The following is a 27,519-nucleotide window of genomic DNA, read 5'->3' on the forward strand; positions in this document are numbered from 1 at the left end:
TTTTTGATATAGTTTATCACTTAAATAACCCCAAGTTCCCCCTAACTCAAGATTGTAGACTCTGACATTGATAATGGTTTATTTTTTTTTTTTAAGGGGGCAGGGGAAAAGAGAGCTCAAGTTGCTTTTTCCTTATTCCTCTCTCACCAGGACATGTTCCAATTTTAGTTTCTGCTTCCTTTCTTTGTCGTTTTTTTTCTTTGACAAAGGATGTGCACATTCTTGACATTCATAAGAGATATTACCGAGATCTTGAAATCTCAAAACAACTTTCTAGGAAAGCAGAACACTAAAATAATTTACAAGTCACAACTATAAACAACTAATTCACCAGGGGCTCTAGCCCAGATGAGACATGCTGTGGGTATGTGATTTCCTGGCTCAATGGCTATAACTTCACCACTCTCTCTACCACTCAAAAAAGCATATCAAAACGCAAGGAAGGGAGGTAACAATACAAAAGCACTTTGAATCTGCTCCAGTATTATCATTTGCAAATTTTAGTACAGTCATTAGTAATAATGTATCTGAAAGATGTCTTTCATAACTATGTGTTGAAGTTGAGAAGTGCTAATGAAGTGTAAAGGGCATGGGGCTGAAGTCAAGGGTCAAATCCAGTCTAAGCCAGTTACCAGTGGCCTAAGCAAGTTATTTTAACATGCTCTGAGTCTGGGCTTCCTCATTGTAAATTGGAGATAATACTTTGTAGAGATTTTGTGTGGGTCAGAAACGACATATATAAAGCAACTTGTATACATGGTATGAAATTAATGACAGCCAGCATTCCCAGCAGGGTGTATAACCTCAAAATTAGCAGCACTGTGTTACAGCATAATAATAAGCCTGCTTTTTCTCTCATATGCTAGAAGTGGCCTATAATTATGCTAAGAAAATACTGCTAAATAAAACAAAATCTTTGAGCTCTACCTAGGAAATCTGGGTGCTGGTTCTAGCTATGCTTCTATGAAGTAGTTCAACTTTTTTATTTTATAAAGAATTAGGTTCTGCCTTGAAAGTTAAAACTTTTCCAAGACCATGGTCTAGTGCTTCTTTGCATTAAATTACTCTACTCCCTCTGGGGTGCCTGGGTGGTTCAGTTGATTAAGTGTCCAATTTCAGCTCAGCTCATGATCTCATGGTTCTTGAGTTCAGCCCCGCATTGAGTTCTGACAGCTCAGAGCCTAGAGCCTGCTTTGGATTCTATGTCTCCATCTCTTCTCTCTCTGCCCATCTCCCACTCACACTCTCTCCCTCAAATAAACGTTAAAAAATTTTTTTAAATAAATTACTCTACTCCCTTGACTTAAAAAATACAGATGATGTGTCATGAAATACTTTTGTTAAACTTTGTTTATAACTGATGTATTAAAAAAATGTTGTCAGGTCTTAAAAACTACTAGAAGTTTCTAATTTTTAAGAAGTCAGTATTTCAGACATCAAGTTCTAAATGCACATAAAGAATGAATAAATGAGGTTCACTCAAGAGCCCACTACAAAATGGAAAGTGAGCCATTTCCAAATTTTCACAGAAAGACTTCTTACTTAGAGAAAAGTTCAAGCAGCTACATTAATGCAAGGGTACCAGTGACTTTAAAGAAAAGACTGTTCTAGAATACATCATGTAATTTTCAGGGAGATAAACATTTTAAAAATTACTTGTCTGCTGCAGTAACATCCAAGTCCTAAAATATATTACTATATGAAAAAATCAGTCTTCCAAAATGTATAGCTTGGTTTATTTTTGTAATGGGATGCTACTGAAAATGTAGCCAAACCCACTATCTCCTGGCTAAAGGAAAACAAGTGTAAAGGTCTAAAGCAAGGAAAAATTATAAAGTAAACCTTTACCCTTCAGATTCTGCCTCCACAAATACTTCATCTCCATCATCACCTGTTGCTGTTTCATTTGTTGTGGATAAAGTGCCAGTGGACGTTGTCACCATTGGAACCGACTGAGAGGCGTGCTCTGAAGCATCAGAGGTGGTACTCTCAGTAAATACGGTCACTTTAAAATGAAAAGAAACGACAACTTTAACTTGGTGGCTTACCAAATCTTTAGCCAGAAGATGTCTCACAGGTTCCCATTTTACCAAGAATGTATGTAATCTACCAGTCTACCTGTGATACTTACCAGGGGCTGCCACTTGTAGAGGTGTGGTGGGAACACTTCGGCCACCTGACTCTTCTTCATGAGCTAGGAAGAGGGGTGTTTCATACATTCCTAAACCTAAAGACAATTCTAAATATTAATGAATGATTGAAAGAACATAAAACTGTCAATATGCTAGGTATCTGAAAGAAAAAAAATGAATCAGTGGAGACACACAAGTTTGCTGTAGCCCACTTACTTCGCACATCAGGCAAAAATCAGTCTCTCAAAATGTAAATGTAACTGAAACACATCCTTTAAGTTCACAGACACTCAGAAGCCTTTAAAAAAGTACCTAAGATGCTAGTCCTGTGATTTCATATAAGCTAACTTTATGGAATACCCAACTAAATCAGGTCCTACGTTAGAATCTACTCACCAAAACTACAAGATATGACTCTTCCCCTTTTTGTTAAAGAAACTGAATTTCAAGGAGGCTAATCAACTTTCCCCAAGTTGCAAAACTAGTAGGTGGTAGCATTCCAATTTAAGCCTAGACCTGACTTCCAAGCCTAGGAATTGTCCTATAAAATAAAAAACCATATAAGATTTGAATTGATATAAAAGATACAGTATATGGCTTATATAATCCTTTATTTTGGGCTTATAAAAGTAGTATGCTTTCCTTATTCACTTACAAAATGCCATACAGCTTCCCACAAATATAGTTGGTTATATGGACGCCGACTGAGGATTAAAAGGTAATTAATTCCACAAAAAGCATAATTCATGTTTAACAGCCAACTAGTATTACTTAACTTAGGGATCATTTTATGCCACATATTTTACACATTTTATCTTTCTTACTTTCAATGTCAGTAGACAATATCTAATTAATTTTATACCTTTAACTAGAAATGTAAAGTACCAAACTAAACATAAAACATGCTGCGTTCCTTTCAACAACTTTAAAATGGCTCATTGTACCTATGTTCAACAAATATTCCTAAATAGTTTGTACATGTATGACATATAGGAGCCAGAAGAAATAAAAATGTAAAATCTAGTCCTTATGCTCAAAGATCTGAGAACTTTGTTGGAAAGGTAAGATTTATATGTAAGGCAACATTTAACAAGTAGTAAATACAGCTTTTCCCAAAAATCTGCAGAGGAATTACTTAGATATCAATTTTTAAAAAAAGTTTATATTTGCTCACTTAAAAAAAATCACATCAGAATAGCTTATTACTTGAATACGTGCAAATCCAGGAGATCCAAGCATTTATTTATCTATTTACCTCCTTGAGAAGCAAGCTGGCCAAGATCAGAGTGACTTGAACTTGTCTGTGGCATATCTTCAGGTGGCCCAAACCGGAATCTAGGAACACCAGCAACCTGTGGGGAGCTAAATAGACAAAAATGAATTTAAGATAAAATTTAAAGTTACTTTGTTTAAATCACAATGATGGGAAACAATATAGAAGGAAGAATAAGCACAAAGTAGGAAGAAAACAGATTAGAAATAAAGTTGATTACAGAAATCCTTATAAAAATATTTTCAAAATATCAGTTGTCAATGAATTTAGTAGTAAGATTACATGTGATTTATATATATTTAATTTATCAGTAACTTTCAGCTCTCCTGAACTATGCCTCACATTTCCTGAATCTACTGGATCTCTATCTCCACGTAGATACACTGAAAACAACACAAATCTAAAATGAGAAGTACCAAAAAAAAGAGAATGAAGTCATGAGACAAAGTGTTGTCTTGGTTTTTCACTGTTGAGTCATAGATAAGTCACCTCTAGCCCACTTCCTCTCCGAAAGAGCTCATCACACGGCTCCCAAGGTCTAGAAAAAGTCTAGACCCTGTTAGATGGCTAGAAACTTGTCTTCCCCTTGTGCCCACGCCTCACCCTACCCTTCCACCTTCTTTCACTAGCCAGCCACTAATGTTTATAGATTATTCCTCTGTGTTACTCTTAAATCTATTTTCTTTTCCATGTCAACACTATTGCTTTAGTTAAGGATGTTCTCTTCCAGGTGGATTGTTAAACTTATCTTCATAAAATTATTAGAACCTTGCATTCTGACCTATGCAGGAATCTGCTAACTGGCTGTCACTCAGAACCAGCTTACTGGAGTCTCTTTCTGATAGGCTGACTTCCAGAAGGGAAGGGCAGACACTGATCAGATGGCTTGGAAAAGTGTGTTAACCAAGATGCGTTATGGTTAATTGAGCAAGTTTAAAATAGGTTTTGATGGGCATATATTATATGGGCATATATTTTCCCAAGTCTCTGGAACTTTTTCATTCTGGTATTCAAGTACATCCTATTATGCACCTAATACTTTAGCTACAATTAAACGAGTACTTTCACATGGAAAGCTTTTTTATCCTTTAAGAGAAGTGGTTTGGCTCAAGTTAACACAGGTTCTAGAGCCAGAATGACTGGTTCGAAATAATAAACTGCCATTTTCTTGCTGTCTGTTAATATCTCTGTGCTTCCTTATAATGTAAAACAGCAACAATAATGGTGTCTAGGCTCATAGCTATAAAGATTAAATAAACAGATTCATGGAAATGCTCAAAAGTGGTAGGTAATTCTTTTCCAAGACTCAATTCAGTGTTGTCCCCAATAAGTCTCATATTCATTTCCCCTAACTTCTTTGTATTAAAAAGCCTATTGCTTATCCTTTTATTCTCCTAGACTGAGTAGGCGACAATTAGTTTCCTCATATGCTTGGCTTTTGAAATAATGCCATCCTTCACGATCACTGCCATTACCAACACCTTCATCAACATCTGCAAGGCATTTACTACATACCAGGTAATATTCTAACCATGTTAGTATAAATCAGTTCATTTAATTCCCACAACTTCTATGGTACTAACTACCGTATTATGCCCATTAGTAAAATGAGAATAGAGACTAGAATAGAGAACCTAAATAACCTGACACAGCTGGCAAGCAGTACAGCTAAGTTTCAAACCCAGGCATTCTGACTCCAGAGGCTGTGTTCTTAACCACTGTTATAATGCCTTTAAATTTCAAATTCCTAATGGAAGCAACTATATTTCATTCACCTTTATATCATTTTCCCCAACACTACATCCTCAGCCCTCCTACCCCAGTGCTCAGGACACAATTAGAAGACTCAATAAGTAATGAATCACTCAAATATAAACAAACTGACAGGGAAAAAGGAAGAATATGATTAGTTACAAAATATGTTTCTCGTTCATTAACTTACTGAATTGCTTCAGCAAATCCATCAGTGCGATGTGGTACCACAAGAGTTGGAGTACTGGGAACTGTTCTGTCCTCATCATCAAAAAAGTGCTGCTGCTGAAATGAAGGCAGAAAATGGGAATCAACAGGCATGACAGAAACACATGTATGGACTACGTAAGTATGTGCTGAACAAATGAGTCACTTTCACATAATGGGTAGATAGTTACCATGCCACCTATTCCTGGAGTCAACTGAAGCCCACGTCCTACAGACTGCCTCCGAGTCATCTGAATTCTCTGTGTCAAGAAGGGAATTACATTTGTTTTAAGGAATCAGGCAATGAAACAAGAACCAAATACCAATAGATACAGCTTACTACACTGATCATAACAGCACTGAAATGTTAGCATATAATGTAACCACCAGGGTATCTTTTCAGGAAAAATTGCTTATATTTGCACTAAAGAAATCAGTTTTAAATAGCGATAAATTTTTAAATGTACAGACTGTAATACTGACCAACAAATACTTTATTAACCAAAAGACAAAATATTAACCAATATTTAAAACCAATCTCTGATCCTATTTTATTTGTATGTAGCTAATTTACTATTTCCTTAATTTAAGACATTAGGGAATGTGCCTTTGGATCTTAAAGCTTAATTATTCTTTGTAGCTCAAACAGTAATATGGTCTTCACATAAACTGTTGCCCAATTTAGGCAATTCTGAATTGGTAGATTTGGTATATATTGCAGGATCCATACACAATCCATTAAGGCTATATTTTTACCTAATGAGGTTATCTTCATCTGTGGTATTTTAGAAGAATCTACACCTGACAGTTTTCAGTACACCATAATGTAGCATAAGAGTCAAGTTAGATTAGTAAGAGCCTTTGTAGTTTTCCTGCTGTTTCTGTAAGAGTTCCTGATTAAGAGATGTTCAACCCTATTACAAAGAGTGCTACATGCTAAGGATCATGAACGCTATCATTAATTAGGAAAATGGAAATTAATATGTATGAATGAAACAAAAGGAGAAAAAAATGTTCTGTTAAGCAGAATAGTAATTTCCTTTTGAAGAAAAAACATGCGCACCATAGAAAAAGAAACCTTCAAAATACATGGTGGTCTGCTGCTAAAATAAAATTTACTTTATTTAAAATCCCAGAAACCCTTTTCCTTTTTTTAACCTTTAGAAAAAGTGACCAGACCTTTATTTGTTATGACTGTAACCATTTCAATTTATACACAACTTTTAGTAAGCCTTGCCTTTCTAAAACTTGCTTCACTTATGAAGTAAATTACTGCCATATTTTAAGGAAAAGAAGTAAGAGATTAGTTTCAGTTCAAAAAACTTTATAAAAATATGCTAAAACGTTAAAAAGTTCATTTAACTTCTGGAAAAAATTGTATCTAACAGAAAGGAGGAGAGATAAAGCCAAGGTTTTTTAGTTTATTTTTCAGATTGACCAGTACTTTTAATACCTGAACTGGTGGTCCCAATTCTTGAGGTGGAGCATGAATGGTCAGGCGTGGGGGCAGAGGGTGTGGAGGGCGTCTCGGAGACTGAGGTGCTCGAGGAGTCTGTCTTTCAGATGCTGATGATGGCTGTTGTTCTCTAGAAATGTCCTGGGAAAAAGATGGCTCCGCAGTACCTGCACTGCCTTCACCTAGAGGAAAAGAGAAGCTTATTTTGAACTATTAAATTTATCACAGAATAACTTGGACAATCCCCTAGAAGTATAAATTCTGCCACTAGGAATGTTCACCTCACTAATACTTTCAGAAGGAAAGCAGTGAGGTGTGGACAATGGGAGTGCAATTATCAGCTGTGCAGCCTTAGGCAAGTCCCTTAACCTCTCTGAGTCTATTTCTCTGGTTGGTTAATGGAACCAGCTAAAAAATACTTCTGTATTTTCGGTTTCTTAAACTTGTAATTTCAATGTCTTGATCTTCAGATGTCTAGGTCTGCTACATACGTGGTAAAAACAACAGAAGCTGTTTCCCACTGGGAAAGTAAATAGGCTATCACAGAATTTAGCAGTTTTAAAAGTCTGAGGTCTGGAATCAGATTCTAGCTATAACATTTAATAGCTATGTGATCTTTTTTTTTTCCTCTTCTTTTTTAAGTAATCTCTATGCCCAATGTGGGGCTCAAACTCACAACCCCGAGATCAAGAGCTGCATGTTCTACCGACTGCATGTCCTGAGCCAGCCAGGTGCCCCTCTCAGATTCTTAATTGGTACCTAACCTGATAAGCTCATTCTAAGAATATAGTTGACTCTTGAACAACATGGGTTTGAACTGCACAGGTCCATATATGCAGATTTTTTACAGTGCAGTACAATAATTATATGTTCTCCTCATGATTGTCTTAATAATGTTTTCTTTTCTCTAGCTTACTTTATTAAAAGAATACAGTATGTGATACCATATATAAAAACATGTTAATTGTTTTATGATATCACTAAGGCTTCTAGGTCAACAGTTAGCCATTAGTAGTCAAATTTTGGGGGGGGTCAGAAGTTATACTTGAATATTTGACTATACAGGGGGTTTGGCATCCTTAACCCTGGCATTGTTCAATTTAATGTTAAGTACAGTTGCTCAGGAAAAGCATTCTTTTTGTAACTTTTTGGCAACATACCAAATACATCCACTAACTTAATTTTATCCAGATCACTAGGCCTATTTTTGTTTGACTATAAAAAAGAAAGTCTCCAGTAAGTATTCAATGAACATCTATTAAATGCTTTGTATCTGGAAAAAAAATGGCTACCAACATTGGCCCTGAAAAGACTTAACTTTCAGTGATAATACTTAAAAGGGCAAAACATATTTCTTCCTGTATCCCAACTATGTGACACATGTTTCTTAAAACTACAAAATGTTTTATAAAATGTAAATTATGACCCCAAATTATCATTAATCTCTCTCCTTATGTCCCTTAAAAAGTAATATGTTTTAGTATATGGTTTAACATTCATTAGTTTATTTTTTTCCCTAAAAAATTTAAAAGCTGAAAGGTTGCCTATGCCCTTGCTTTATCTTAATTCACATGAGCACATACCATGCATTTATTTTTTAAGTTCATTTATTCATTTTGAAAGAGAGAGAGAAAGTAAGGGAGAGAGAAGTAGGGAAGGGCAGAAAGAGAGGGAAAGAGCGAATCCCAAGCAGGCTCCGCACTATCGGCACAGAGCCGACGTGGGGCTTGAACTCACAAACTGCAAGATCATGACCTGGGCCAAAGTCAAGAGTTGGACATTTAACCCACCAAGCCACCCACAAGCCCCATACCTTGCATTTTTAAATGTGCAGGTTTATACAGAAATTCAGACACAGTTTTCCCAATAGTCTACATATATAAGGCTTTATTACATTACCCTTTATGACTTTGGCTCAGTATTATTTATAAAACCAGGATATTAGACCAGATGATCACCAATTCTTTAAAACACATTTAAAAATGTTCTAAAATAAATTTTTCTATGATTTCCAGAATCTTTTAATACCTACAACATTTCAGTGAGGTCTGGACTCACCCTCTCAAACATTTAACAAAAAGCATGTTACGATGACCACAGTATCTTTTATTCAATGGAAAACCAGTAAACATTGCAAAGCTCCAACACCCACAAATCCTAAATGTACAACTTGATTTAGATGACCTCTTCTGGCTGTGAACTGCTATTACCACTGTTAGAGGCCCCTGACTGAACTTTTTCCACTTAATAAAAACAGCAGCAACACGTTACATTTACAATACTTTACAGACTTCGGAATGTTTGAATCTTACAAAAGTCTGATGTGGCAGCAAAGACAGTATAATGACTTTAATGATAAATATAGTAGACTTTACATGAGAGAATAACAACCTAGAATAAGCTAATCTCTTGCTTGCTAATTTACTAACCAAGTTTCATTCCTTACATGATAATCAAATGCTATCCTAGTTTAGAAGATATTACCAGAAATATTCAATTAAAAAAGGTGTCCTTAAAAAAAGTCTCACCACTGTTCTGAGAATCAGCAGCTCTCTGATTACTTTCACCTCCACCCATACTTTCTTCTGTTTCTGTACCTGGATCAGTTCCATCACCACCCTAAAAACAAAATATGAGGAATAAGTGCAAATATATTAGTTACCTTAAAAACATCATAACCAACCTAAACCACAATAACAACAAACAAACAAACAAATCCAAAGGTCTAAGAAGTGTTAGTGTTCTGACAACACAGGCCTCTGTATACCCTTGGAAAACAGTTTTTCTAGCAAGTTCTTAATTCTAGCCACTTACCTCAGCATCATCAGCTTCATATCCATCATTGCCATCTGCGCTACCAGTGCCTTCGTTACTATCTTCACCCTCATCTCCCATCCCTGTGTCATCCTCATCATCATCCTCATCTTCCTCATCTTCTTCATAATCCTAGCAGAAAAATTCCCAAGGAAAAACAAAGATCTTTGATGTAGCACACATATTCTGCACATCCTAACGGCGTGTTTAAAAATTTCAATAGGGGCGCCTGGGTGGCTCAGTCGGTTGAGCGACCGACTTCGGCTCAGGTCACGATCTCACAGCTCATGAATTTGAGCCCCGCGTCGGGCTCTATGCTGACAGCTCAGAGCCTGGTGCCTGCTTCCGATTCTGTGTCTCCCTCTCTCTCTTCCCCTAACCCCCTTGTATTCTGTCTCTGTCTCTCTCAAAAATAAATACACATTAAAAAAAAAAAAAATTTCAGTGACACACCGTTGATCAGGATACAGGAGTTGTCCTGAGAGTTATATGGAATTATGTCAGTGGCAGCAAATAGCAAAACTGTGAGGCTTACTGGAATGAGTACTGTAATAATCAGTTCTGTATTCTAACTGCTTCAGTTCAAAGATCAAAGCTCCGAGGTGTCCAAAAAGTGTTAGGTGGTCCACTTGATTCTCAATTTAAAAAGTGGCACTGAAGAAAAAACATGATGGAATTATACTAAACTATGAGCCTTTAAAAACCACTGTTTGATTAATGAAAGAATCTCAAATGAATGGTTATCAATAAGGATTAATTCCCAAAATAAAAAATAAAGTTTCACTTAAATTATGCTTCAATTAGCAAAAAAACAAAAACACACACACAAAAGACACAAAAAAACCTTCCATTATTTTTGAAAAAAATTATGTGACTAAACAAGAAAAAAAAAAACCCTTTTTTTATCTCCAGAAATGATAGAGCTTACAACTGAATCCAGTTAGTTGTCAGTAATATTTAAAACTAAGTTCAATGGGGCGCCTGGGTGGCGCAGTCGGTTAAGCGTCCGACTTCAGCCAGGTCACGATCTCGCGGTCCGTGAGTTCGAGCCCCGCGTCGGGCTCTGGGCTGATGGCTCGGAGCCCGGAGCCTGTTTCCGATTCTGTGTCTCCCTCTCTCTCTGCCCCTCCCCCGTTCATGCTCTGTCTCTCTCTGTCCCAAAAATAAATAAAAAACGTTGAAAAAAAAAAAAAAATTTAAAACTAAGTTCAATTAATTTAACAAATTTAGCAAATCCTAAAAGGGCTTAGCAATTAAAAAAAAAGATGGACTTTTCATCACTTGTTCTATGCTCAATTCCATTATAAAATGTTAATTTCAGAACTATTGGGATAAAAAAAGCAAAATAACCTATTTAAACTGACAGGGAAGCAGATGTTACTGGTTGATGAATTAGCAGTTTTAAGGATCGGAGCATTTCACCCAGCAGTTTAAAAATAATGGATGATTTACCTCATGCTCTCCATCATTTTCATCATCATCCTCTTCTTCATCGTCACTGTCAATTACAATGACATCATCTCCTTTGCCTTGACCATCTTGGGATGAAGTTGTTGTTTGCTGATCTGACTGAAGGGGTCCAAGGTCTATTTGTAGAGACTGAGAGGTTTCTTCACTGTCTTCCATCGGAGTATAATCTCCCTGGGTAACTCCCTTATAAGAGTGAAAAAAAAAAATACAAAGAAAAACAATTTTTTTTAAAGTAAAATATACTTAAAACTATCAGTGAGATACTGTATATCTAAGACAAAAAAACACTTGTGGACTAGTAGCATTTTGTTTTTAAAACGTGATTTTTAGGGGCGCCTGGGTGGCTCAGTCAGTTAAGTGTCCGACTTCGGCTCAAGTCATGATCTCACGGTCCGTGAGTTCAAGCCCCGCGTTGGGCTCTGGGCTGACAGCTCAGAGCCTGGAGCCTGCTTCAGATTCTGTGTCTCCCTCTCTCTCTGACCCTCCCCCGTTCATGCTCTGTCTCTCTCTGTCTCAAAAATAAATAAACATTAAAAAAATAAATAAATAAAAATAAAATGTGATTTTTATTAAAAGAAGAATTAATTTGAAACACGCTAAAGAAAATAAATCGGGTTTCTTTACCGTCTTCTTGTAGAGGAAGCATTATAAATCCATTGAGTAATACTCCAATACAAAAAAATGCATATATACAGATATATGTGTATGAAAACCGGCATGATAGTGTAGATCAGTGTTGTCCAACAGAAACACAATGTGATCCACGATGTGATTCACACATGTAATTTTCAATTTTCTAGTAGTCATTTAAAAAATGAAAACAAGTGAAATCAGTTTATATTCTTAATATATACAAAATATTATTTCAATATGTAATCAAACTAAGAATTTTTAAGTAGATATTCCACCTTTTAAAATTTATAATTAAGTCCTTTATTATCCAATGTAGATTTTTATACTCACAGTCTATCTCAATTCAGACTAGCTCTATTTCAAGTGTTCAACAGCCAATGTGGTTAGTTGACAGTGTAGTTGCAGACCAAAGTCAGAAAAAAAGAATATTCACAGGCTTGCAACTTATTATTATCAAAAAAAAATTTATTCCCCAAACCAGAAATAGCCCGGAAAACACACTAAACAAAATAAGCTATTATTATTGTCTTTTTTTAAAACAGCTGCCTTTTTAAGACAATGTTTACTTATTTTTGAGAGAGAGAGAGAGAGAGAGAGAGAGACAGAGGGAGAGAATGAGTGGGGGAGGGGCAGAGAGAGAAGGAGGCACAGAATCCGAAGCAGGCTCCAGGCTCTGAGCTGTCAGCACAGAGCCTGACACAGGGCGTGAACTCATCATCCACAAGATCATGATGGGAGCCAAAGTCGGATGCTTAACTGAATGAGGCACCCAGGTACCCCTATTATTATGGTCTTTTTACAAAGGTGCTTCTATCCCTAATAACTCAGTATACTGTTCTCAAACCATGTTAAAGACATTAGACGTGAATATAATTCTTTGCTTAATTCACCCTCACAATTCTATTTTGTTAGCCTCTGAAATCAACTGTAATTTAAGCTATATTTTTGTTATTTACTATAAAAAATTAAATGACTACTTTTTGGTTAAGCACTCAGCAAAATCTATTTTTTATACAAGCCCAAAGCAATGTCTTGTGAATTCCTTCACAAAGATAATCTTTGCTGTAATGGGAAAAAATGAGTAATTTATGGTATAATTAAAAATGTGCTTCAAAGTGACAGGCTTATTTCAAGAAAAGCAATGCTTACAAAGAACATCTGCTTCAATGTCAGAAAACCAGAAAAATGAACTGTTACACATCAGTAGATAATGCTAAAAGTGGAATGGAATGCCAAATGGTACTTCTGAGTCACAGGCAATTTTGCCAATCTCAAGAAAAAACTTTGTACAGAAGACTTTAGTATAATTTGACCAAGTCTCGCAAGAAATTAGAAATTCAAGTATTATTTCAAAACTATTATTATGCTTTTCAGATATGACACTCTGAAAGACACGTGAAATGGAGGTCATTTAGAGTACTATGCACTCATGTTTAAGGTTTAGTTTTCTGCTTTAATTAAGGAAAATAGGGAAAATTAACTTAAAAATTAATACATCTAAGAAATCAAAATTCACTTGCAATCTATGGTTGCTTATGATCTGCTTGAAACAATCCCTTAATTTTATATAGATAATTTTAGAATAAATGATCCTAAAAATTTATCCAGACAGAACATACTATTTCAAGCTGAGGAGTATAACTAGAAACTAGACAGCCTAAGTTTAAGTCCCAGCTCCAGTGCTATCAGAAGTTGAGTATGTTACTTACCTGAGCATCATATAATAGGGCTGTTGAGGATTAAATTGGCTAATAACTGCTAATTTCTTTGAACACTTGGGATGCACAGTAAGGAACTGTATTAATTATCAGTTGTTAAACTATTAATATTACTATATTACGAATTCTCAATTATTGTGGCAGAGGGATGAAAGAAAAGTAATAGCACCTAAAACAGTATCTGCCACGTATTTTTAGTACTTATGATACTAAAAATCATGTTATATTATTCCAACAGATGAGAAGGCTTAAGGCCTTAAGGCTTACAATCAATGACTTGCCACAGTCACACAACTTTTTAGTGGTAGTCAGGAATGGAACATAATGGTTTATAGCTTCAGAGTCTAAGAACTAGTGAGGCTGCCTCTGGAGAAGCCTCATTTACAGCTCAAAAAATGAAAAAAAATACAAATGCATTTCCTTTCATCGGTTGTTTTAATCCCATAAGAGAAGCAATAGAGGGGAGAGCAATAAAGGACCACCAAATGGGCACTATGGATTAACCCAAGACTCAACCAGCACTCATCTTTCCAAATAGTTAAGAGTGTATAATCTTTACTCATGACAACTCTTAGCCTGCAAAAATTCTGTGTTAAGTATAATAAAAACATCTCTTTAACAAAGTTTATAAGGCAGTATACTAACCAGGAGTAAAACAAAACAGAAATTGCAATGGTAATTCTAATGTTATTTCATTAAATATAAAAGCATCAAGTTAAAAAAAAAGTCCAAGTAATGTTACAATTTGTCAAAGCTGATTTCATTCATGAAATGCAACAATTTATTACTTTAAATGTTTTACTTACTTCTCCAATGGAATCTTGAGAATCTTGGTTGTATACTTGAGTCTCTACCTCTCCATCAGTACTTTCTTCTGCCATCACTTCTTCCTGAATAATAATACAAAGTGTGTTAACCAGATCAATTTACTAGATGAAGAGTCACCTGCTCAGCTAGTTTTCCCAAAATAAAAACTTAAATCTATAATTTTATGAAACTGCTCTTACATTACATACATACAACAGAAATGCTCTTACATTTATATGATATAACCAACCACAGTTCTCTTCGGTATAAACAAGCTTATAAACACTAATTAAATACATGCTAATGAAATTAATTTAGTAGTTTTAACGTTTCATGGTAAAACTTAATTCATTACAACTTTAGCTTCAACAAAAGAAAATAAAGGAACACAGTTTTGGTTAATCTGAGAAAAAGATGGTAGGTAACAGTTTAAAATGTCCATGAGACGATAAACTCCTTATTCTTTGATTAGAAAAAATAACCATTCATTCCATTGAAATGGAATACAACTTAAGTTTTTATAACTGTCTTTTTTTAATTGAAACGGGAAATAATTCAGTCAAAACATATGCCAAGGATTATAAACAAATGTTGGCAAAGCAACAATACCTGAGCTGTCAGCTGAAGCTTTGCAGTAAGTTCAACGAGAGTTTTCCAAGTAATGGATTTTGGCTCCAACAGGTCCATGCACCTAATAATGTGACTGAAAGACTTACCTCAGTTCCTACAGGGGTAACACTTTTCAACTTCTTTGGAAGAGGCATTTCCACGGTATCATCAGAGACTTGGTCTGATGCTTCTATGGTGCTATCCTCTTCCTCTTCACGTGTCCGTTTAGGCAAAGAAGAACTTGGGGTAGCCGAAACTTTGAAATTACATAATTAAAATCTTGAATTAGAGGATAACAAACTCAATGAAACAAAGTTAGTTTTTGAAACATTTTGGTCGTTTAACTGAAGAAAGATATAGTAAACACTTAACTGAACAGTTCAACATAATTTATTCCTGCTAATATATGTGTAAGCAAAGAGTAACTGGGGTGCCTGTGTGGCTCAGTTGGCTAAGCGTCTGACTCTTGATTTCAGCTCAGGTCATGATCTCATGGTTGTGAGATGAGCCCAGAGTTGCACTCCAAACTCTGTTTAAGATTCTCTCCCCCTCTCCCTCTTACTCTCCTCCACACACCTGCTCTCAATCAATGGTCTTATACTATCAATCTTAAATGTGGTTAATAAACCCCATCAACTTTTACAGCAATGCATTTGATTCACGGTGTACTGATGTATAACTGCTATTCACAAAGTTTACGTAGGGCCTTCTATCGCTATAAAATCCAAGACTCCTTGGATAAAAAAATTTACACTGTTTGTTTAGATTTGAAAATCCTTATATGGTCTCCTACATGTTTTTTTTTCCTCTCAGGACCTGTATTAAGTTACATATAATGTTATGAGGTTGTATCACCTTTAAAACCAGTCAAAATAACTGGAAGAGAAGAAAGATCTTAATGACAAAAATGAGTGTTCTAGTAGTAAACATGAAATGAAGTGTTAGGAATCCATTCATCCTTCCTAACCCCATTTAGAAAACAAGTATGTACAAAGAATACTCAAGATGTGTATCATATCCAAGAAAATACAATGCACAGGTCTACTTTAACTTGCTTTTAAAATTAACCTTATCGGGGCGCCTGGGTGGCGCAGTCGGTAAAGCGTCCGACTTCAGCCAGGTCATGATCTTGCGGTCCGTGAGTTCGAGCCCCGCGTCAGGCTCTGGGCTGATGGCTCAGAGCCTGGAGCCTGTTTCCGATTCTGTGTCTCCCTCTCTCTCTGCCCCTCCCCCGTTCATGCTCTGTCTCTCTCTGTCCCAAAAATAAATAAACGTTGAAAAAAAAAAAAATTAAAAAAAAATAAAATTAACCTTATCAAAAAAAAAATAAAAATTAAAACAAAATAAACGAAATTAAGCTTACCAGTGCCAAATACTGCTGTGGAAGTAGAAGGCCGCTCAACTGGCGAACTCTGTACAACTTCTACTATGTTGGGGGACAGCTCTTGATTTGCAGGCTCTATCTGAGGATGACTCTGCTGGGTGGGTTGCACAAAAGCTGTAGCCTGCGTTTGTTGCTGAACGGTTAAAATGGGTTGAGGGATCGAAGGCTGGACATTAGGACTAGTAGAACGAACAGAACCACTTGCACTTCCAAACACTGGAACATGTTCCACAGGCCCTTCTGACTGCATCGCTGAAAAATAATTATAATATTTAATATATGAAGTTTCCTATTCTTAGCAAACTTGGATTTTTCCCTCCCTACTATGTTACAGGTAACATTTTACAGTTATTTGTGTATGTATCTCTCACCACTCACTAGGCAAAAACAGTGTGAGTAAAGGTAATTAATGTATTCTGCATTTTTGTGTTGCCTATGTGACTGACATGGTAGTGTGCAGTTTGGTGGTTGAATTAAATAAGTCTCTGAAACTCTTTGCATCTATGATTTTATTTAAATCATAACCAAATAAGATAAATTAAGAAGCTCAAAAACAAATTATACAGTTTTATTATTAGTAATGAGTAAGAAACTAGCCATGGGAACACAGTGAAGAAAATACTGAAATGGTCAGACAGTTTCAGTGAAAGAGTGGTGTCTGTGTTGAACCAGTGGTTTAGTATGCTTTCGAAGGTGGCTTTCATATCATCTTCCTAAGCCATTAGAAGTAAATATGTTGGCCTTAGAAAAACATGCTATGTACTTATAGGTGTGTTATTTTCCTCCTCCTTCAGCTTAAAAACAGTAACAACCAAAAAAACAAAGCAGAAAGAAAGGGAAGGAAGGAGGAAGGAAATTCACTGCATTAACAAGTATCCTGGGAGGCACACACTTGAAAATATTAACTGCCCACTTTTACTATATGTTTTTCTTTAGCTTTAGTGGAAGCCTTATTTATCCTTGAACTTACTGTTATCTTCTCATAATAAATCTAAATGAGTAGTCAGTCTGATCAGATTTATTATTTTACTTACCTTCCTGTGATTCCACTTGTGTAGTGGGCATCACTGTAGCTGTTGGGGTTGTAGTAGGATTTGTAACAGTTGCAGGTGTGACCATTGGGCGGATACTAGCCCTGGGTGTTGACTTATTCCCAGCCATAGCTGCAGCTGTCACTTTACTTGGAGTAGACACAACAGGAGTTGGCTTGATATTGGCTGTTGGTGGGTCTGATGTGCTGGCACTTACAGAGGGGAAAATGCAAGAATAATGATTCATATAAAGTTACTATAAATACTTCTTATAAAGTACATATATTCTATCAAAACAAAAAGTGCCACATAAAGTAATCTGGATTAAGAACAAAACTGGAGGTACCGCAATCCCAGATTCCAAGATACACTGGGGTGGCTTAGCTGGTTAGGCATCCGACTCTTGACTTTGGTTCAGGTCATGATCCCAGGGATGTGGGATCAAGGCCTGAGTCAGGTTCTATGGGGCTGACAGGATGCAGCCTGCTTGGGATTCTCTCTCCCTCTCTTTGCCCCTCCCTGCTCACATGCACATGCTCTCTCTCATATAACTCTTAAAAAAAAAAAAGGATATACTGCAGTACTCAAAACAGTATGGTACTAGAACATGAACAGACACAAGATCAACGGAACAGAATAGAGAGTCCAGAAATAAACTCATGATTATATGATCAATTAATTCATAACAAAGGAAGCATGAATACACACAGAGAAAAAGACAGTCTCTTTAACAAATGGTTGAGAAAACTGGACAGCTATATGCAAAATAATGAATTTCTTATACCACACAAAAAAATAAACTCAAAATGGAATAAAGACCTAAATATGAGACTTGAAACCATAAAAATCCTGGAAGAGAGCACAGGTAGTAATTTCTCTGACTTTGGACATAGCAGCATTTTTCTAGGTATGTCTCCTGAAGCAATAAAAGCAAAAGCAAAAAAGTTAAACTATCAGGACTACATAGAAATTAAAAAAAAACCCTCTACACAGCAAAGGAAACAATCGACAAAACCAAGACACTGTACTGAATGGAGACGATATTAGTAAATGATACATCTGATAATGAGTTAATCTCCAAATCACATAAACAAATAATTCAATTAAAAAATGGGCAGAAGACAAGAACAGACATTTCTCCAAAGAAAACATACAAATGGCAACAGACACATGAAAAAGTGCTTAACACGACTAATCATCAGGGAAATAGAAATCAAAATCAAAATGAGATATCACCTCATACAAATCTGAGTGCTAGTATTAAAAAGACAAAAAATAACAAGAGTTGGCAAGGATGTGGAGAAAAGAGAGCACTCATGCACTGCCAATAGGACTGTGAACTGGGGCGCCTGGGTGGGTCAGTCAGTTAAGTGTCCAACAATGGCTCAGGTCATGAACTCGCAGTTTGTGAGTTTGAGCCCCGTGTCGGGCTCTGTGCTGACAGTTTGGAGCCTGGAGCCTGCTTTGGATTCTGTGTCTCCCTTTCTCTCTGCCCCTCCCCTGACTATGCTCTGTCTGTCTCTCAAAAATAAAAAAATGTTAAAAAAAAAAAAAAAAAAAGAATGTAAATTGGTGTAGCCAATCTGGAAAACAATATGGAGGGCCCTCAAAAAATTAAAAATAGAATTACCATATGATCCAGTAATTCCACTAGTGGGTATTTACACCCTCTGAATATGAAAACACTAACTGGAAAAGATATATGCACCCTTGTGTTTACTGCATTATTTACATTAGCCAAACTATGAAAGCACCCCAAGTATCCATCAACAGATGAATGAATAAAGGAAATATGGTATATATACACAGTGGAATATTACTCAGCCATAAAGAAGACTGAAATCTTGCCATTTGTAACAACATGGATGGATTTAGAGTGAAATAAGTCAGCTAGAGAGAGATAAATACCATATAATTTCACTCATATGTGGAATTTAAGAAATAAAATAAATGAACAAAGGAAAATAGAGACAAACAAAAAACAGACTCTTAAATATAGAGAACCAGAGGGGAGGTGGCAGGGTGGGAGGGTGAAAGAGATGAAGGGGATGAAGAGTACACTTATGTAGTGATGAATAACTAAGGTAGAGAATTGTTGAATCACTATATTGTATCCCTGAAACTAACACAATACTGTGTATTAATTACACTGGAATTAAAAAGAATAAAAACAAACAAAAAACACCAAGTTGTACACTGAAGTAGGTGAATTGTGGGGTTTAATTTTATCTCAATAAAGCTGTTATTAAAAAATAATAATAATAATAATAATAATAATAAAGAGCACTATGTGTTTCCTCAAGTGAGTGTTTAGTAGGTACAATTGTGTATGAGCTCAGACCCTGTATTCAGTTTTTCCTAACACTGCTTTGGGTACTTTTGGCAACCTTGAAAAAAAAAAAAGTTATAGAGTGCAATTCTGTATTTTTTGTTCACTAAATGTTTCAAAAGTCTTAGTGAAAAAGTTTTGAATTTAAGCATTAAAAACTACAGTAAATGCTCTACGATCGTGCATCCTGATAATGTTCTGTTTGTCACTGAACTCAGGTCTTAGCCTAGCCTCTGAAATTTGTTATCACAGAACATCACAGAGCATATCAGTAGCCTTGCAGAAGTCTAAAAGATAAAAGATAATCTTGTTTCTTTTGTCACAAAGGTCTACCTGAGAGGACTGAAAGGATGCTGAAAACAAGAGTCCTGGAAAAAAGAGTTGCAACTACACGATGCAGTTTTGTACAGATAAACAGCTCTTTAGCACATAATTTTATAATATAGATTTGTTTTCTCCTCCAAGATCACTCACTCTTGCCTGAACTTTAAAAGAAATAAAAACAGATAAACTGTGACAGAACTAAAACTCACATTCCTCTTTCACCAGAAGCTGGAGTTGTTTTCAATGTGATCTGCCTCTGCTGTTCTGGGACCTATAAAAAGAAAATTATGGATTATTTTGTCTACGCTACAAGAGTTCACTAAACAATGCCATCAAAATATTTTACTTTTATTAATTCTCTCTGTATACTTTGTTTAGCCAAAATTTACTGATAAAGGCCTCTAAATCATCAGACACCTTCAAGCACAATGTACAAGGACAAAATGACTTGTCATTTACACAGAATTAGCTAACTACCTTAGTAGTAGGTTCTTGAGGCTCATCTCTCTGCTCAAGGTGTCTCTCTTGATGCTCCCGGAGTTCTCTTTCCAAGCGACTAATTCGACCTTCATACTGGGACTTAAGAGCAGTCATTCGAACATCCAATTCATCTTTCTGCTGATCTAAGGCTCCATTCCTTTGTTTAAGCTCCTCATTTTCTTTAGTTAGCTGATCTTTTACACCTAAAGAAGAAATCACGTGATTCTATTATTATAATCAAACAATGGAAGTAAAGAACTTTTATGCATTTCATAGGTACACAAAGGTTGTATCAGATTCTATTCCTTAGCTTTAACATCTACAATTAATTCTAATACACAATACATCTGAATAAATATCTACATAGATCTATATTTACTACTCCAATATAAAAAATACTGTACCATAAAAATGTGTAACTATCTCTAAGATCTCATAAAGATAAAGGATACAGCATAAACTGTAGTCAGTGTAAGTCCTTTTATAAATATAGCTTTTAATATTTCAATACATTACTAAAATACAAGGTTATAAATTCCAAAATTTTCATTTCATACAACCTATAACATACTTAAAAATAATCAGGTAACTTTACTTTTTTTTAATGAAGTAAGTTGCTGGGACACTATATTACAGATCATTAAAAAAATTGCTTACAATAAAACCCAGATGATTGGGCATTTTATTTACCCACTAAGCAGAACAGCAAGCAAAGTGCAATTAGTTCCCAAGCATTCCAGCACTGGGTCCTTCACAAATCGGACATGATATTCTCCACAAAGGGCTGGAGGAGCCCCCAGAAAAGTAAGGCAAAGAAAAATCATTGGGCTAGTAAGAGCCAATGCTATGTAGGAATTTACAGAAGGCCTCTTGACAAAGCACACAGCGGACCCAAAGGATCTCCCAACAGATGGCAGAAACAGACACACAATAAAGGAGAAGGACCACAGTACTTCCTATTACCAGCCAAAAATTAGGAAAAACTTCATAAATAGATCAGGGACATCCTCATCATTTGAAAATTAAGACTGTTCTAATTTTGTGTCTAAGAGAAATCAACCTAATATTTAAGTTCAAACTCTGGCATATACGGAAATTTACCAGCTAAATGCGCAATTTTTGATTTTGCTGCTACAATGGCCTTTCTTGTTTTTTCTTCCTTTTCAGTTATCTGCTGTCGGAGTTGCTCCTCTTGTGTGGTTCTATCTTGAAGATCCTGGCGGAGTCGTGAAAGCTCAGACTGAAGCTGCACAGTCTGTTCCTGCAGATTTCTTGCTTCTGTCTCTTTTTCAGATAATGTCTTTTAAAGGAAAGCAAAGTATTCATGTAATTCAATTATACCAATATAAACTGTACACCCTGCAGACTTAACATGTAAAACTTATTAATTTGCTTATTTAGATTAAATGGAAATATAAATGTAAAATGTGGTCAAACCATTCAAGTGGATACCTGAAGACGATTAGATACTATTTACACACACATCATTCATGTATAAAAGATAAATATCCATAAAAAAGATAATAAAAATGCTTCCATATGACAAGAGAAACTGTCAGTGTTTAACACATATTTCAAGTATTTAACAAGGAAACAATTAGGGACACATACACTCTTCACTACTCTCAGTCATACCTTCTGCAGATTCTCTATTTGACTCTCCAGTGATTTTGACTTTGTTTCAGCTTGATTGAGGGTTTCTTTGAGCTCCTGCATTTCCTGGACTGAGATATGCTGTTCCTGGTGGTCTCCAGAAGATTGAGCCGAAGTCTCCATGGCCTAAGATGACAAACAGTAATAATATACTTCCACATTTATACTCAATAATTCCACTTCCAAAAGTTCATCTAAGGTAATAATCACAACTATGCAAAGAAATTTATCTTAAAAGGTATTCATAAGTGAATTTTCTATGGAATAACTCTAATGTCTGAAAGTAAGATGTATTAGTTAAGCAAGTTAGAGTCTTCTATACAACTGGATAATAGCCATCTAATCAAAATGATGCTGCACTATCAATGGATCTCTGACATACAAATATATTTTCACAATAATGCATTAAGTGAAAAAGCACTCAAGTGCTAATGCAGTCAATACTAAGGGGTAATAATTTTGGATATTTTTACATTTTATTTATTTTTTTATTTGAGAGAGAGAAAGAGTACACATGTGCAAGTCTAGGTCAGGGAGAGGGATAGAGGGACAGGGAGGGGGGAGAGAGAGAGAGAGAGAGAGAGAGAGAGAGAGAGAGAGAGAGAGAGAGAGAGAGAGAGAGAGAATGAATGAATATCTTAAGCATGGAGCGTGACATGGGGCTCAATCCCATGACCCTAGAATCATGACCTGAGACGAAATCGAGAGAGGGACGCTCAACTGACTGGGCCACCCAGGCATCCTGCATTTTGGATTTTCAAAATACATTTTCTAATCTAACAGGTGCTAAATATATAATTAAGTTAACATACGTTTGTTTTTACTTCTGGGAATTAATTCAGATTCAAAATGTTACAAGAACTAAACAATTCCTTTTGATAGGTGGCTAATATACATTACTTATGTAAAACTGTAATAAAATCTGATTAATTATAAAGAACTATCATTTTTTATATACACAATTTTAGTCAGCAATAAGTTACAAGAACAGGTCTGAAAAAGGAAAATATTTGAAGTTGGAACACTGAACTAAAATAACAAAGCATTTACTAAAATTTCTTCATGAATTTATAGTGTAACTTGAGGCAAATTAAAGAGATATCTTAAACCAAATAATCATATATAAACTTATAGTTATGTTCAGAATCTAAAAACCAATAAATAAAAATTATAAAGAAAACTTATTACATGAGTAAAAGCGTATAAAACAAAGTTGTATATGTCAAAAATTATATATACAAACATACAAACATAAAGAAAATTACTTCAAAATACCTTATCCTGTTGTGCTTTAAGTTCTTCATACTGAGTCTTGTATCTACGCCCAATCTTCTTGACTTGAGTAATAGTTTTGACTTTTTCCTGGATGTCAATTATTTTGGCATCTAAGTCCTTTTGGATGGTTTCCTTTTCAGTTCTTACTTTATTTAAGTCTTCCTTTAGACTCTGGATTAAGTTCTGGTTGTTCGTCAAAGATGCATTTGATCTAAACAAACAAAAAAATAAAGGAGAAAATAATCAAATGTTAGTACACAGATTTTAATCCACTTCTGCCTGATACTAAAATACATAATTTCTACTATATAGGGTGTTGAGTAAATACGTTAGGCTTTGTAGTCCACATGTAGTCTTTGTCACATGTCCTTTCTTTTTTACAGTACTTTAAAAATGTGAAAATCTCTCAGTTTACAGGCCGTGCAAATACAGGCATGTAGGTTATAGTCTGCAAATCCCTGTACTTTATCAAACTGAATCTGAAATCACATGACCTGAATTAAGAGTATGGGTTTAACAACTACTACCTGTGATCTTGGGTACCTTTCTGAAACTCAGTTTCCTCATTAAGTACTAATTATTATCTCTCCTACTTAAAATGCCAGACTGCTATAAAACAAAAGAATATACATGAGAAAAATCTGTAAGCCGTCAAGTATTACAGAAGTAGGAGCTAACATAAATAAATAACACTAAAATTTAAACTTAAAAAAGGTCTCAGAAACATTAATTTTAATTTTAAATTTCTTAACTTTAAAAAGGCATCAGTTCATTGTAAGTTCATTTTAAAAAATTTCTTATTTAAAAACTTTCTTTATTAAACACTTTCAAAATCCTCATAAATAAATGCTAACCAAAAGAAGAAAAACCTGCTTGCAAAAGTTATCAACTGTTAAGAAAATAAATACGTTTAGGTTTAGACTCATACCAAAAATGTAGATTTTTAAAAAGTAATAATCATATACATAAAGGCATAAAATTAAATTACTGCTTGCTTGGCTCCATAAAGTAATAAAGGGAAAGCCACATGTAAAGGCTGCAGCACTTTTCATTCTTTCTAACTCAGGAAGCACTTGGGCAGTCAATACATAAAGAGTAGAAATAAACTCACGATTTCATATATTAATATAGAATTTAAGATTTCTTTCCATATACCTTGCAATTTCCGCTTTAAGTCTCCCAATTTCTTCAGTCAACTGCTGAATACGCTTAGTATGAACTTCCTTTTCAGAAAGGAGCTTCCGATATTCTTCTGTATCTGGATCTTTCTGTTGACTTACTAGATGCTAGAATAGCAAAAACGCATAATATAGTTATATAGGTTTTATGAAACTAATGTACTATAATAAAATAGCAGCATATCTAATTATGTTTGCTGTCTTATACATGGTGATCAAGTACCAAACTATAAAATAAGATTGAAGGTTTATTTACCTAAAATCCCTAGCCAAAATGGGAAAGGGAAATAAACGTTATTATGCATTATTTTTTTATAACTGCAAACAAATACTTCAAAATAGTTACAAACAAGTCAAATAAATGAATCTAAAGAAATTATAAGCTTTTAATATTAAATATCCACTTTCATTAAAGTGACATTTACAAGAAAAAGATGTCTATAAATCATTACAACTTAAAAATATGAAATTATAAGCTTTTAATATTAAATATCCACTTTCATTAAAATGACATTTACAAGGAAAAAATGTCTATAAATCATTACAACTGCATAAAAATAAACTAAATTTAACTGATTCCACTGAGTCAGGAAACAGTGCAGTGAAGTTTACCAGGAACATATCTAGATTTGGGAAGATCACCCTCCTTTCTTATTTTTCAGGTTGCTTGTGTGATAAAAACAGGAAAAAATGGGCTCTAAAATTCTATAACCCTATTCGGATCATAACAATTACTATTCTAGACCATTTTCTAGGAGCCAGGTGCTAAGTGAACTGCTTTACATTTATTAAACTTTTTGTAAAATGAAAAGTGGCTCGGAAATATTAAGGAACTCTCACAAATTGCATAACTACTATTGGGCAAGGCAGATTTCCAATCTTTTGTTTAAATATGGAGCTGGAGTTTCTAACCCTCTAAATCAAAATTATACAGTTTTGTCCCCCCAAAAAGTTTTCAGTGAACAAGTCTTTTTAAAGTGCTTCAATCAGCTAGATAAATTCATTTTTTTCATGTACAAAAATATTTTAGAGATACAGGAAAAGCGTAAATTTGGAATTTAAAGAAATAAATTAGCCATTTCTCATCCTCTTAAATGTTGTCCTATTATTTAAAAAATCAACACCTCCATGTTTAATTGCATTTACCTGGTTACGTGCTTTCCAACGTTTGACATCTTCTTCTAGTAACTTCTTCTCTGCTTGCAACATACCGCTTTTCTCACTCAGCTCAGCATTTGCTTCTTGTAAGGGTAAAATATCTAACTCCAGTTTCCTTACCTGAAAATAGTGCCAGTATTTTTTTGAACATCTGATGTAAAAACTCTAACATTATTAAAAATGACATGTGTTTACTCTTGATTAGGAAGTCCCAAACCTTTGCTTGCATCTGCTGTAAATCCTGTTCTAGCCTCTCTTTTTCTTCTCTTAGCATCTTATTGGTCTCCATCACTACATTCATTGTTTCGGTTTTCTTCATCAGTTCTTCATGCTGAGCCATTGTTTTTGCAGTTACCTAAAGATTTCAAACACACGTGTATACCAACATCCAACAGTAGGTGAAGACTTATCTTTTCCTACCAGTTCTAATCTTTCCTACAAAAAGTAAAAAGGATTTAAATGTCAGCTTTTAAATGGAAATTTTTGAAAGTTGTACATGTTTATTTTTCTGTGATGCAGGCTAACTACAAGTTTAAAATTATAGGGATGAAAACAAAAAGATAAAAATCCCACTAATAAATAATCAGTTCTAACACTGGGTAAAAACATTAATCCAGATCTCTATTATCTATTAATCTTTCTCTATTCTTTTTCTTGGTATACTGAATTTATTAATAGTTCTAAAATGATATTATTCCCCCTCCACCATGTTCCCCACTGTTTAGAAATTCTTCATTTCATTCAGTTGTTTCATCACTTTGGTTTTGAGCAATTCTACTGAATATTTCTTCAACGGTGACGAACTTCTCTGTTCTGTTCTCATTGGGTGTAATTATCCATCTTTTACATGTTACTTTATTTCCTCACCATTTTTAAAGCTATGGCTCGGGTCAGAGGATAGTGTTATAGCAGTCAATCAAAAAGAAAAACCATAGGCCTTCCTCCTCCTCGCCCTGCCGCCTTGATTTAAGCAGTCTTCGTTTTTCACAGTAGTTAATTTTCTAGATATGTCTTGTAGATCTCAAAGTACTAAAAGGGAAACTCCCATTCAAAAGCAACTTATCTTAAGATACTGTAAGCAATTCTAATTTCTTTGTCCATTTGAAATATATGTTATGCTCTAACAAATCCTGTCAAACATAACCACTGTCCACATAGTTGAACTTCTGGGATCAAGAAAGTATACTTTGATTCCAATCCTAACCGGTGGGGCCCATCTAACTCAACTGTGAAAAGACATATCACACAATCACCTTCTGCTGATTACATGGCCTGCAACAGCCCTCCAGCTTGGGGTGACCTGCTAGAGGAGTGGGGGTTTCAGGTCGGAGCCTGTGGGACTACTGCTATGTGTGGTGGTGGGGGAGGGGGCTCTAGCTGCATCTCTGGTTTCTTTTTTAAAATCTTAGATGATGCCCCCCCCACTTCCAAGCCATTGTCCTTTCTTCACTTTCTACTACCACCTCTGACTGAAGCATAGACAGCACCCCCTCTAATCCCCTCTGAAAATGGCCTTTGGGGACAAATTCAGGGTTTTCCCCGTATCTTCTCCCCAACCTTAACTGAGGACTGTGTTTTCCTTCCTCTTCCTCAAGTGCATTTTTACACTATCACCACTGAACACCTTCCATGACACTTCCTTGCTTTGGCTAGAAGCCATCAGGTAAGGTTGGAGAGAATTTCAGACTTCCCTTGTGTAGTACTGGAACCACATTTACTCTCTCTCCACCAGCTTGATAATGAATATTGGATCCTCAGCCCTGCCGTACTTGGCTTTCATTATTAAATAATGTGGGATTTTTTTTTTTAATATTTATTTTTGGGAGAGCGCAAGTG

The 27,519-nt window shown here is 35.3% G+C and overlaps 1 protein-coding gene across 2 annotated transcripts in view; it reads right to left on the reverse strand.

Moving 5' to 3' along the window:
• The window catches only part of TPR (translocated promoter region, nuclear basket protein), a 65,239-nt gene that overhangs the window by 3,926 nt on the left and 33,794 nt on the right, over nt 1-27,519 (reverse strand). Inside the window, exons 28-48 of one of the 2 annotated variants that reach the window (XM_047076911.1) lie at nt 25,901-26,038; nt 25,672-25,803; nt 24,503-24,633; nt 23,348-23,558; nt 22,055-22,198; nt 21,521-21,719; nt 20,417-20,622; nt 20,149-20,210; nt 17,290-17,498; nt 16,235-16,507; nt 14,979-15,127; nt 14,262-14,345; nt 11,087-11,287; nt 9,635-9,766; nt 9,349-9,439; nt 6,818-7,002; nt 5,556-5,624; nt 5,348-5,439; nt 3,388-3,494; nt 2,132-2,227; nt 1,849-2,005 (exon numbers count right to left, since the gene is read on the reverse strand). In XM_047076911.1, the coding sequence (XP_046932867.1) occupies nt 1,849-2,005; nt 2,132-2,227; nt 3,388-3,494; nt 5,348-5,439; nt 5,556-5,624; nt 6,818-7,002; nt 9,349-9,439; nt 9,635-9,766; nt 11,087-11,287; nt 14,262-14,345; nt 14,979-15,127; nt 16,235-16,507; nt 17,290-17,498; nt 20,149-20,210; nt 20,417-20,622; nt 21,521-21,719; nt 22,055-22,198; nt 23,348-23,558; nt 24,503-24,633; nt 25,672-25,803; nt 25,901-26,038 (3,068 nt within the window). Of the gene's footprint in view, nt 1-1,848; nt 2,006-2,131; nt 2,228-3,387; nt 3,495-5,347; nt 5,443-5,555; nt 5,625-6,817; nt 7,003-9,348; nt 9,440-9,634; nt 9,767-11,086; nt 11,288-14,261; nt 14,346-14,978; nt 15,128-16,234; nt 16,508-17,289; nt 17,499-20,148; nt 20,211-20,416; nt 20,623-21,520; nt 21,720-22,054; nt 22,199-23,347; nt 23,559-24,502; nt 24,634-25,671; nt 25,804-25,900; nt 26,039-27,519 lie in introns of both variants that reach the window. The other variant, XM_047076910.1, reaches the window with a different exon arrangement.

Source organism: Lynx rufus, unplaced genomic scaffold, assembly GCF_022079265.1.
Source record: "Lynx rufus isolate CCGP_SWC_20201006 ecotype Redwood Valley unplaced genomic scaffold, mLynRuf1.p SCAF_15, whole genome shotgun sequence".
NCBI lineage: Eukaryota > Metazoa > Chordata > Mammalia > Carnivora > Felidae > Lynx > Lynx rufus.